The sequence below is a fragment of the Haemaphysalis longicornis genome, unplaced genomic scaffold (genome assembly GCF_048455015.1).
Source record: "Haemaphysalis longicornis isolate Haplotype H1 unplaced genomic scaffold, Haemaphysalis longicornis Haplotype H1 scaffold_4, whole genome shotgun sequence".
Lineage (NCBI taxonomy): Eukaryota > Metazoa > Arthropoda > Arachnida > Ixodida > Ixodidae > Haemaphysalis > Haemaphysalis longicornis.
Window position 1 is genome coordinate 87458885 of NW_027526361.1, and position 13626 is coordinate 87472510.

Below are 13626 nucleotides of genomic sequence, written 5' to 3' on the forward strand. Positions count from 1 at the left end.
GTCCCGTGCCGCTGCAATTGGTCGTTCTTTTCGTTTCCCACGCGACCCAGCAACGCGAAACAGATACGATGCTTCAAACTTCGCCAGTTAACCGCGTTGTGGCGATAATTGTAGCGCGGTTTTGATACAATGTCTTGCTTCGGCGGCGAGCGAGCGACCCAAAATGGCGGCGCCAGCGTATACGTGTCTCCACCCTGTACGGCGGACGCGTGAATCAAGGGACCCTAGGCTGCAGGGCGGTCTGTGATGTAATTGCGGACCACAAAAATACACGATTTAGCGGGAAAATCAAACTTTTCACTTAAATTGATTAATTTCTCAGTGAACAAAGCGTCGTTTGCTTTCGGTCAAGCGCTGGGGGCACTATAAAACACGTAATCTTTCGAATAACACAAACTTGTATTTTGTCTTCATGGCTCCTTTAAACCCTACAATCAATCAATCAACTAAGTGCCGCGGCGCAGCACGTTTTGCCTACGTTGCCGCTTACGACCACGCGTCGCCCCGAGATTAATCGGTCACGTGACTAAAAGCGCTGGTAAGGCTATCAATAGGGGTAGTGGGGCAGGAGTAGAAGGAAAGGGCTTGGTTGGCTGCTCGGGGCTGATGTATTTGGCATTGTCACTTGAGAAAAAGGCGAGTCGGCTGTTCGACGTCCACGTGTAAGCCTCCCGCCAGCACAACGGACACGTCATCAGTGAGAACATGAACCCTATAGCTTGGCGTTCCCGCCCAACACCTTCCTTCCTCCATTACCCGCACGTGCACGCATAAACCTGATACCGGTTTTGTGCACGTCCTTAGATGTGAAAGATACCGGCAAATAACAAATGAAGGCAAATAACTGTTGCGAAAGAGGGGTCGGCGGTGGCGAAAGGAAAAACCGGTGCGGCGCCGAGTGAAGCGGCTTCATCGGTATGAAAACTGAGGGGTTAGACATGTACTGCTGCGCAGTAAAAAGAGAACACAGTTGACGGTGCTATTGGCGACACCAATCTGATACTGCATTCACTGACACGTGCCATCACTGTATTTCATGGGCCCTATTCTCGACGCACCTAATTCACCGTGAACTGTGAATTTGCCGGAAGTATATTCTGATTGGCTTTAAATTTTGGTCACGTGCTCCCGGTTGACAAAGCGGTTGTGTGTGCTTTCATCATATTGACGTTTCATGACGTTTACTGGGCCCAGTTATAAAGTTTGCTTCATTTGTCCTTACGGAAAGCGCATAAGGCTTGGCCGGCAATGAAAAACTAGACTAAATGCCGCGGACATGACAAGGTAGGCCTGCATTTGCTATTCAACAACAATACGGCTTGTATGTAACGCCCTCTCTGTGATTGGCAGAGAAGGAGTGACGTAATTTAAACAGTTGGCGGTAATGTTTACATCCCACATTGGCAACTTCCACCTGCGTTAAAGTGACGTGCTGTTACGTAACAGCTGGAAAATGGCAGCTGTCGTCGCCGTGAAATACGGCAAGAAATTTCACCGGTCTTCAGTGCCGTGAAATCCCCTTGAATTCGTGCAGTAGAGAATAGGGCCCCAGTTTCTTCTATAGTAGCGCAACAGAAGGTTGCAAACACAATTTTTTACCATTTTTGGCTACCATGTAGGCCAGAAAAATCTCAAGTGTGCGGGAGTGCAAGTAACGCTTGAGTCATTTTTTTTTTGCTCTCAAAAAGTGTTATGCATCCACAGGCCTGGCAGTGTGAAACAATGTGGCTGCCAGTGCCGACACCTAAACAATTCGAGCGCTCTCGTCGGCATTCATTTGGGCATCTTCCTGTCTGTCCAATGAACACAGCACCGTATCTGAGGTGGATCTTCCTTCGGGTTCAATCCACGCGGCACTACATCTGAGACAGTGCCTGTACTGTTTTTTTCTTTTGTTTCCGTCCGTGCACTTTTCACCGATATTGGTTGTGTAACAATTAACAATTCATTCTGCCTGCTTAGTCCCGTATTTGGATATACGATTTCGCTATAGCTGTGCTCTGTCAAAGGAACATGCCATGCTGCGTCACGTAGGTTATGCAAAACGTTACACCGCGCCTTTTAAGTGCAATTAGCGGGTACATGACAATAGGAGAAAAACAGAGCTAATGGCGGTTCTTTTCTTCACATGTATTGAAACAGATTGCGCTATTTTGCACAGTATTAAAATTTAGCTCCCCACAAAATTGGAAAACCGAACTCAATTTATCTGTTACTGTTGCATTTTAGGACTTACGTAGTACATCTAACGTTCATAAGACGTCAGACATCGTGCAATCAATAGCGGCAGTTCAGTGTTGCTGCCAAACCTTACCAGCCGGGCGTCCAGGACTGGGGCAACTTAAGCAGTTACAATTTCCAACATGCATTCCCGCCAGCAAGGAAAAATTCCCTGCACAGTTTCCTCAGCGAGTCTTCAATTGCATGAATGAAAAAATAAACTTGATAGATGGACAAGCTTGCACAAGGCAGAGAGCAAGCTACCTAACAGCCTGACAACCAGAATGATACGGGAAGCCATGAGTCCTGATTTGATTAATTGTGGGGTGTAACGCACCGACGATAAGCCTGGGCTATGAGGCGAGTCGTAGTGAGGGCTCCGGATTGATTTGGCCACCTGCATCTTAATGTCAACGCCTTCCCATGCGTACGTAGCTGTAAATAGTTACTATAAATATTACCAGTACCATTATCTTGAAGTGTAATACATGCATGAAAAAAAACGGCTGTAGACACCCCTTGAAGGGATGATCCCTTCAAAGGAACTGCCACTCTTCCGATAAACGCTTTCACGGTTTCTTTTGCGGATGAAATTATTGCGAAAGCTATATATAGTTATCGCAAGCACGGAGTGGCAGAGCGTGATTTGCTCGTCCAAAGCGGCACAATAGCCGCTACCGGGAAAAACAGGAGCAGCTTTTGAGCAAGTTTCTAGTCTATCTGATGGTCGTAGCGCAGTAAGTTCTTGGCTGAGGTACTTGTGTCACCCTAATTGAAGTACTGGATGTGTTGGTTGGCTACGTTCCGCAAGAATTTAGCAGTAAGAAAAAAGTTAGAAAAGGGTTTCAGGGTCCCTTTAAGGCTTTATATACCGGAAAAACCTGGCTCGCACAAGTGCATTTTCAACAACCTGAGTCGCAATTTAACAGCGGAGCTTTATTTTATTACGGAACGGCCAAACGGACCGTTCCGTAATGAGAGAGCCAGGGAACATGAATTGTCGCTTGGTAAAGATAATGGAGCACATTTGGCCACCCATGCTCGTGCCTGAGGTTGCGAGCCACGGTTCAATGAGATAAAAATACTGAACAAAAGCAAGAACAGGCAGTCGAGGGAATTAGCCGAAGAGTATTATATCAAGGAGAGAGCGAATGACTCTAAGTGATACCTCGATTGCTCTGTACAATAGCGAAATGAGCTTTCTGAAGAACGTGATGTAAACATGTCTGTCTTTTTGTATCATCTGTGTATGTGTGCGATCCATCTTTTTCGCCCTCTCTTTTCCTAGGGAATACAAGCACAAGAGTAGCCGAATAAAACAGTTGGAAGCTAGCGCCTGTCTCGTCTCTGTGTTTCTTCGTACGTGTTCTCTGTTGCGCTCCAAATCATGAGGACTGATCACGAACTAGCCCAGCAAGAAGTTCTTCTCAGTTATTTTCATCCCTTGTGTGAGTAACAAAAAGAACAGGATGAGGTGCAGGATAATATTTCCGCTACCCTCATTGGCGGACAGGGTATAAGAGGTGGATCATAAGAGGCGGTGGCACACGCCAGCATTGGGACCGGCGCAAATGTAAATATCCACGCCCAACAGAAACATCTATAAGCAGCCGTGTTGTTATTTCAGTTATAAGGAAGCTCTCAGAGCTCATCAGCCTCAAAGCTGTAGACAACGAGACTTACCCGCACTTTTCTATTTTGATGCTGCTAAGGGTTGATCCGTACAGGCTTTTCATCTATAAGGGACAACAAAAATCACAATCGACACCAACGCTGCGGGCTTAACAGTATACTTCGAGCAAATCATTTTGTTTTGCGTTAAAAGTGCACGAATTTAGGAGGGTTTCCAAAAGTTAGCGTTATGTTTAACTGCACACTTCTGCTTAGCTTATGCCCTCTTGCATATAACCCTGATGTAATTTGAAAACCACGCAATTTTCCAAAATACTCACGTTGTGGTTGCCTAAAATGTGCAGATAAATAGCACCGGAATGCACATGCTATAAAAGCCGGGGGACAGAAAGTGATAGAGAGAGAGAGGGGGGTAAGAGAGAGAGAAAGAGAAACGTTTATTTGAGCATGCTGAAGTGGGAGTGGTTGCCTAGTCCGGGAATCCATGAGGTGAGCAGAACGCCTTCGCTCTGGATGCCAGGAGTGGCTGGACGTCCAGATGGCCGCTGATCGCCAGGTTTTACCACAGTTTAGGGCCGGGAAGAGGGAATCGTAGAGGGACAAGTTTCGGATTGCGGTCACACTGTATTATACTACGAGGTAGAGTTGTGGGTTGTGAACAGAACTGGCATTCAGCAGAGTATTGACTTGGAAACATACGATGCAGGCGAACTGAGTGAGGAAATGTGTTAGTTTGTAGTTTGCGGAGTAGCGATTCTTCTTCCTTGGAGAGTGCAGGGTAAGGGGGAAGGAATAGTAGTCTGTCGTACCGGTAATACTGCGTTATGCCTTGATATGTTACGAGCGTGATGGACGGTGTGGTCTCCTCGGAAGCCTGGAGAGAGAGGGCGCTGGCTTGCTGATGAGCAGAGTTGTTGGCCGTCAGTCAGGAATGGCCAGGAGTACAGATGATGTTGACTTCCGGCGGGGTTGCTGTGGCTATAGTAACCTTAAAGTAGAAGGGGCCACCCTTCCGGCTAAGAAGCTTCTGCAGGCAGCTTGAGAATCCGTGATAATGATTTTGTGCTTCGTGTGTGTGAGGGATAAGGCGATAGCTAACTCATCAGCAACGCAGGTTGGCGATGTCTTGATTGCTGCACAAGTCAATCTGAACAGAGACTGAAAATGTTCTCTTACCAATGTCTTCTCCAATCGTTATTTCCTTTCTTAAAGGGCAACGAGGTTTAAAACACGAATAAAATTTCGTACGTTCCCTCAGTTTTGTAGCCAGGGCTACAACAATCGTGGTGTGGAACAAATATCGCATGATTTCGCAAGCCGTTCCCAGGTCCGACGTCTTGGTTTTCGCGGAGGCTGTGCGTTAAGCAGATTTGAACGTGTTCGGGAATTCGGCTTCGCAGACTTGTTAAAACTCTACTGAAGCCGCAGTGTTATGCGTTCTACGTAAAAACCCTAGATGCACGTGCTTCGTGCTTACGTCAACATTTCTTGTGTTGTATGCCTCTAATCAGCTGAAAAAAAAAAACTATTTTCGCAGTGCTTCTTCTGTCGCTTTTTCTAATCAAAAACAAATTTAAGGTGGGCCCACTATCAGCCCACTTTGTGTTAGTGTATTTCGGCACAAATTTTAAGGCGGTCAACCAGTGCTGGCAGCTCCAAAGCGCGAGTTTTCCCAAATTGGACCTGGCGTAGAGTTGCACTATTTTGTCCACGGTTGAGTGGGAAATGGGCTCCATATTCACGAAGTATTGGCGCGCAATGGCTTTTATATCGCCGGTAAAAACATAAAAAGAAAGAAAGTCTGTGCCCGAATAATGCGTCCGTCATTCTTGGTTCATCATAGTCAGTTTAATTTTCGTTTTCACATTTTGATATATCGATCTGGTGTGTAAATAGAATGGGCGCAAAAAGGTTGAAGCCGGGGGAGGGGCGGGGGGAGGTGCAGAGTCCAGAAAATTTTGGTGGGTGCACTCACACCAACACTCCCCTTGGCTACTCCCTTCCGTCCCATTCAGCATGCTGTTCCCTTAACTTCTCTCTCCTCCCACAATGAATGCAATAGTAGTTTGTTAAATGCAATTAAATTTTTCTCTTGTGCACTACTCGCACGCCATCTATTAGGACAACACAAGACTTTTTTAACTTTCGTTTTTTTTTTCTGACGGAAGCAGCTCAAGGAGAGATGCCCTGCTTCAGGATTTTCATAGATCTCTCTTGCCTTCTACATCATTTATAGCGTGTCCTTTAATCTTTTCTTACAATAAATACCAATTAAACCTTTATTTTTAACTAAAAGCGTGCTTCTGCTCCCCCATGTGCACTTAGCTATTGCTCCTAATGTACCTGAAGTCTCTTTTAACGTGAACAATGGGGACAGGTGAGAGCCAATGCAGCAGGACCTTTCCAACGAAGAAACCAGGTGCAGGGCCTGTTTTGGTCGATGCGCAAGTGGTTGAACGGAACACCAGACAGGTATACAGACCGAAATTTTCTTCTAGTAGCAGAAAAATGATTCTCGTCTTTAAAATATTAGGGAAATTTTAATGGCAAATTTTCGGGCATTGAATAGGCAATCTGGCCTCATCCTTCTCTATTGCGGAGAGTGCGCCTAGCTTTGCCAGGTTGCTTTATGTCAGACTTTTTATTTCTATTTTTTATTCTGATTTTATCTCGCCCCGTTTCAACGCCGCTCGTATCCCAGAGCATGACTTTTCTTTTAAGTAGGCTCCACTGCTAAACAGAGAAGTTGTGTGGGGAAAACATTGCAAATACCAAGTAACTTAATACTAATAGTGTGCTTGGCTGACATGCACTCAGCCCTATCACGATTGGCTCTCAGCTGTACGCAAGTTATCTACTGCGGAGACATATCCCGAGGGGCAGTATGAGTAGTAGTATAAAGGGCCTAGGTTTTGTATTACCCCGTGTGCAATTATAGAACGAAATGCCTTACGCTAGCGACGGCCGTCTAACTTTCCAAAGGAGTAGCCCTCGAATGCTTGCGGATAAATGTAACACTGTCCCATGCATTTCTTTCATTATCGTCGGCAGATATTTAAAGTAATTCACGTGTAGTGAATGACGGTCAACCGGCTAAAATATCTTTTCTATAATTGCGCGGTCCTGACAAATGTATAAATTCAAAAAAATTACGAATAACTCTGTTATATCACCAAAATTTCAGTATTTAAGCAGTTCTTGAAATAAAAATGCACGATTGCATTGTAACTATTGCGTTCGTTTTTTCTTTCTATAGTTGTCTGGTTTAGCTGCTCCCTTCATTAACGTTGCTCGGTCCTTTTAAGATTCGCTATGGGGCGATGTTACACTTCGCGTGCCGTAAATTGTAAGTCACGTGTGTTGACGCTTAAAGCATAAATAAGGTGCTTAAATTTACTTCTAACGTGTTCTCTCTTCGCAATGTGCATTTTTTTATCAAATATGTGGTTACTAAACGTGACAATTCTAGATAATGAAGAATTGAGAACGCCGAGGTAATGACAATTACAATCAATAGCTGTGTGTAAAATACATAGGAATGAAAATGTAAAACGCTATCCAGGCAGACTTACAGCTTTTTCAATGAGCTCCCCTCTTTTGTGACACCAGGAATCACGGATCACAGTGGCTGCCTGTTTTTGCTGCTGGATTGTTACCACATATCGAAATGATTTTTCTGCGAAAGAAAGATGAGCAGTTATATGCATACGTCAAATTTCTTTTGAAAATGATTGAAATATAGCGCTAGTAACTTCCACCGCGCTGACATTCAGTAACATCCCAGCCAGACTTTCATGCATCATATCTTCGCATTGAAACATCTGTGAGCTGTGCTATCACCAGAAAAGAAAAAAAAAACGGCTGCGGCTGAACTCAGCTGAAATTGGATATGCAAAGCAAAAGCTTGGCTTCGTCTGGTTGAGTCTTGGTTTCGCCTGGTTAAACCTTTGATTTAGCTCTATTGCCGACCACATCTCAAAGCCGTCCAGTTCCGTGCAAAGCTCACAGAACGAGGTCGGGCCAACGCGGCGTTCATTCATGGCGAACGCACCGTTCCTCTTCTCCGGGCGCGAGACGAGTCACGTTGCCCGAAACGACCCCGCGCTGCATGCAGGGGAGGCAGCGGGGGTGGTTGGCTGCATCGGCCGCAGCGGCGGTGGCGACCGCTGTCGGCACCCGCAGGTGCCAAACCGGGCCCGGAGAATCACGCGATGCGCTTCGAGGGGTGTGTCGCCGGGGGTGTGTATCCGGGCAAAAGGTCATTTGCACATCCTCCATGAAATCGCTGAACGAAAGTAGTAAAGCTTTGGTTTAAAAAAAAACAGCTCGATATATTCGCAGTCACCGTGCCGAATTCCCGGCAGTGGTTCAAGCTTTCTTGTCATGCCATCTGAGCGCTCTAATATTTGATTTTTACCTATCCCACGTTTCATATCAACTTTTTGTGGTAAGGAAAACGTAAGAGCATACATGGTAAAGAGAGTAAGTTAAGATTAGACGCACACAAAAAACGACAGCAATCAATTAAACCTTTAAAAATTCTATAACTTTCAAATGCAGTGAACGCCTTATTAGTAGTTTTCCGATTTTTTATGAACCGTGCAAGGTTGGAGCGTAGTGGTGAGAGACGACGTATAATCTTCGTATATATAGGCTTAATGAATTGTTGCTACTGAAAACGGATTATCTTTCTACATCGTTGTGACTTCCTCTTCATCACCATTGTAGCAGATTACGCTAGTCATCATCATTTCATTCAGCTTCTCACGAGCTGTCGCATGCTGTCGTGGCTGCGCTGGCTGGCGCCCGCTTTTTCTAGCAGATTCCATTAAAGCCTCATCGCATTAAGACGTGTCGCTCCGCTTCCTGAGCATCGCTCTGCAGCTAGAGGACCCAGAGTTCCAAAATACATTACGAGGTGCAGGAACGGTCAGTGAGCTCATTTTCCCCGACCCGTACATTTTCGCGAGCGACTGCATCTTCTTTTCCCCTCAGCGCTTGCCAGTGCTCACCACGCTCAGAATCAGAAAAACAGTTGCTAAAGAAAGAACTCGCTGAGAAGAACACCTGACGACCGTTATCGGAACGACAGGGCGCAGAACCTTTTGCAACTATAAAATGGGAGATGGCTGAGGACAGACGAATATATGATCTGCAATAGCCCCATCATCCTTAATTCAAGAAGAACACAGTGAGACGTGGCAAGACGTCATACTTCCTGCGGAATATTAATCTTTCTTAGACTATAGACTAGGCTCCTTTCGACAATTCCCGGTATAGTCTGTGTGACAGCTAGCACTACTGCTGTAAGATGCCGCCAGTCTCAACCAAGGAAGTGTTTATTTTATGGTCTGCTGTCTCGTGCGTCTTTACTCACCATTGGGGCAAAATACTTCAAACAAGGCGTTTTGAAATTCAACTTACTGGGTGTTTAGTCGCGGAAAGCCAATAGTTGCCCATCGCGGGCCTGAGAATAACGCTTTTTTCTTATTGTCGATCACGCTTTAAACCAAGACGCGTGTGAAAATGAACGCACCAAGAAGGGAGGACTAAAAGTAAAGTTTTGTTTACTACAGCGCATTCTTAATTAAGCTAGCAGATGAGGACGTGCTTGTAGTTGTGTGGCTGAAAAACATGATGATGAACAATTTGTTTTCGCTGAAGCTTTGGGGCAAGTATCAGGGCACAACCTTCGAGGAATGTCCCTAGTCAGGTAAGTTATAGGCTCGTCTGGCGGTCTAGGCCATTGTCGACAGTTCACACTGGGGCCAGGTTCAGGGTTCCTCATGTGTCCAGTTACTTCGCCTCGGAGGTTGACGGTATATGGACAATGTCTAGGGTCCTCTGGCACTTTTATACATGGTGGAGCAGTGCACTGAACGTTTGACAGAAATTGAGTGTAGATGAGTATTGCGTGTAATAAGTCGCATGTCTGAATATGTAATTGGGGTATGCATTCGTCTACTTTTAAGTGCAGAGCACTTGAGGCGCTCGCCTTGTGGTCATAGCTCGCTCGCTGGAACCAAGCATATGGTAACGGAGTTACAGTGTAGCCTGTCACTGTCTCTTCGCCGCGGCGTAACCCAGAGGCTTCCAAAGCCAAGCCGTTTATATAGTGATAAGCGTTTGAAACTCGTGAACCGCTGGCGCTTAGCAGTGACTTAGCTCGGCTATGCCAGGATACGCGTAGCGTGAGCTAAGGTTCAGCTGGTTATTCTTAGCTTTCCTGGTTGTCTAGGATTAGCTGATTATCATGCTTACTACTCCTTATCATATAATGCAGGTCCAATCCAAATCCAATCCAATCCAAGCCAAGCCAACTCAAGCCAATCCAATGCAATCCAATCCAATCCTCCCGCTTGCGCAAAATGTGGCAGTGCAACGCCGGCACGTGCGGGGAGAAAAGCACAAAGAGAACAGAACTCCCGCTGGCGCAGTTTCAGGCAGGGGGCGCGCGAGCACTTCGAAGGCGGGAATTTTGATTTGCACGGTGAGGTAGCAGTAACCGGATAACGGCAGTACAGCCCATTATGGCAAATAACCGCTCGGCATTTCCCACAACTTTGAAATTGATTGAAACGGCTTTAATGGGGGTGAGGGCAGGATGGTGGCTGCTGCTTCTATTTAGTGGGAAGTGGAGTCAGCAATTTCCTTTCGCCTGACAACAGGGACTACTGAGAATGTGAGCCTAGCTGACACGGGGTTCTGCCTTGGAAGGCATGAGCGCTGGTTGCTCCTTTGGGATAACGGCCCAGTGTATATGTGCACAGACTGCGGTATAAGCCGCCCATTACCCTCCAGAGATTTGCGACCAGGTATCAATATAACGCATATATGAGGCATCAGAAGAATGGTCTTCGTTGGGGATGCGGCGTGTCGTCTTGCTGATGCAACCTCGTCGGCAATTAGAGCATGCCACCTGGGAACCACGAAAATTGTGATGCCCTCTTTTGCAGTCGCAATGGCTAGATCAATGGTGGTTTTGCTTGCTTCTGTTGATGTGGAGCGGGCGAGGATGGTAATCGTTTCTTGTTCTGACGCATTCGTGACGCAGACCACGCGGCCTGGCTGGTCTCCGTACGGGCACGCGTCGTTAGGTTATCGCCGTATTCCGTTCTCACGGCCCATAGGCTGGGTATGTGTCCTAGCTGGTTGAGTACTGGGCGCACTTTCTTGTAGAATGAGAGTTACCTTACTGGCTTGTCTGAGGTGGATCTTCCATTACGACAAAAAGGAAAGATTCTTTCGACATTCTTCCAATACGTTTGAAACGCAATTAACTCCGCACGTGATTTTTTACCGATTTTAAGTGCGACCCACTTTCCGATTTGAGAAAGATTTCAGCGGAAATTATATAGTGTAAGAGCCTTCGGTATTCGGTGTGGTAAGGCGTTTATGTTACGACAGAGCCGTCTCCGAACACCGGTTCAGCAACCAACGATCATGATGATCAGTCTCGTAGTAGACGAAGAGTTCCTCGATGTGTTTAGTGATGGGGATAATGGAGCAGTGAAATAAAGGATTTTCTACGCTTCGGAGCTTCGCGCTCACAATAGTTTTATTTGTTGCAAGATACCTTACTTCCGTCGGTGCCTCTTGTGTTCCGCCTCTGTAGCCCTTAATGCTTCACTGTTCCCAGTTCCGACGACCCCTTTCGGAATCAGTCAGTCAAACACGTACCTCGCCATTGCGTCCATGCAGCAGCTTAGTAAGCGCTAGAGCCCAGGGACAAGCACCCCCCCCCCCCCCCCCCCCATCTCTGTCAAGTCACTGGCCTTCCCCTCTATCTACAAGAAGTTCGGAAGTGCACGTTGATGTCTTGCTTCTGAACAGCTCTAGAATCCAGCAGCTGCGAAAAACTGCTGCTTCATAGCACTAATCCTTACTGACATCGTTGATAATTAAAACAGCGTTGCTACCAAATTTGATTTGAAATCTCTGCGCAGCTGCTAATAGTAGATGTTAATCTGTGTTTATCGCCGCTTTGCTGTTCCGTTCCTGTGCAAGAGGTGAATCTCCACTCTCTCACCTGACCTCGCTCGAATGAAAGCGGCGTGCGGACGAATGAGGCCGGCGCTGTCACGTGACACGGGGCTGGTCGTGCTCCAGCAGAAGCCACCACCGGTATCCCCGTCCATAACACGCATTTTGATCACGCGACTTTGCAGTGACATTGAATATTCTTGAAGCACAGTCTTGACCGGCTGCTTTAAATTCCAGGCTTCCGAAAGGGAAGCTGATACAGATTATGAGCCGTATCAGAATACTTAATACTTAACACTATTAAATAAGACGGCCACCTAAGCTTTTATTGTGAGTTGTAGAGGGACAGTCATTATTTTACAATGACGAGCGGACTTGCTCCGTAGTGTTTACAGCAACAGAAGCGGCTGAAGCGATGTAGGAGAAGCGGTGGCGTGCCACGCAGGGCGCCCCCATTGACTTAGAACAGCGTGAACCTGCTGCGACTGCTGCGTCAGTTGGTCAGGTAGCGCCGACTTAAAGTCAAGTTGATGCATCTCCATGCTTTTTTCCCCCTCTAGAGTTTTTTGTTTGCGGCGCTGACACTTGTAATGGAGTGCTCTAGCGTCGGGCTGAGTGGAGTGTGCTTTCAAATCACGCACATACAAAGCGCGCACGTTCCATACCTCTGTGAGCCATTCCCTAGTGTTTTATTATATTTCTGAAGCACGCGCTATGCCGCTACCGGACGTTTTCGATGCGCCGCGTTCCGCGGGTGGGGTCACTTTCCAGTGTGCGGCCTTTTCGCTCAGACAGTTCTCATTGGTCAAACATAACGCCATAAAAATTAACATCGTTTATTTATTTCAACAAGAAACAATGTTAGTGAGACGTCTATTTCTTGCGAATTAAAATTCAAAAGCAGCCAAACAGGAAGTCTGCTGACGCGGCGTGAAATATTTGGAAGAAATCTATACCCCTAATTATTGTTGAAAGAATTCGCTTTTCCTTATGCCTGTTATTCGAATAAAATGTAGCAGACAAGGTCCAGAAACCTATTAGCTGTCGCTCTGTGGAACGCAGAGCCGCTAGAATTTGCAAGCACCTCTGTGACGGCATGCTCAGAACGCTCCAATGTCTATTCCCTGCACGCACAAAAGTTGGATATTTCCCGCTTCATAATATAGTTGGTAAAGGTTTGTGCTGCGTTACGATACATTTGCTTGCGTTACGCTCCCAAGTAGTCTACTTAGACGTCCGAGGCCACAAGGAATTCAAATAATAAGCTGTACCTTTAAATGTCAGCAATTTTTTATGACAGTACGAAATGACGGTGTTTTTTCTAGCTTTCCATCATAAAACGTTTCCGCCTGGCTCAGTTCCGCCTGGCCCGGGAACAGAGTGTAGAGAGCGCGGTGAATGGTTACCCAGCATTCCCCGCGCGCAGGTGCCGGTTCTCATTGGCGGGCGCGTCGGCGGACGGCTTTGTCGTCTGCTTTAGCAATGGTTGTTTTGGGCTTGTTATGGCTCATCTTCGCGTACATTGCGCGCTTCCTTCGCACGGCTCGATTAACTTGTTCGACAGCACCTCTCGGGTAACCCGGACCCGACGGAACTTAGTGGTCGTACGGCAGAGGTACGTTAAGGATTGGTTTGCAATGGGGTAAAATAAAATGTAGAAACCGCATACAGATATCTCTGGTCGCTCGAGAAACGCTACCTTTTGCGCACTGCTTGCCTCGAATGGGACTACATCTTCGAAATTGCTGAATCGGTTGTGTTTCCAGAGATGTTACAAAAGATGAAAGGAGC

General features: G+C 46.5%; 1 protein-coding gene across 3 annotated transcripts in view; it reads right to left on the bottom strand.

Annotated features, from left to right (window-relative positions):
• LOC144178981 (glycoprotein antigen BM86-like) overlaps window positions 1-13626 on the bottom strand; it is an 80682-nt gene that overhangs the window by 22416 nt on the left and 44640 nt on the right. For all 3 annotated transcript variants that reach the window (XM_077707131.1, XM_077707130.1, XM_077707129.1), the window contains 2 exons: window positions 7425-7528; window positions 3904-3956 (listed from right to left, as the gene is read on the bottom strand). In XM_077707131.1, the coding sequence (XP_077563257.1) occupies window positions 3904-3956; window positions 7425-7528 (157 nt within the window). The remainder of the gene's footprint in view (window positions 1-3903; window positions 3957-7424; window positions 7529-13626) is intronic.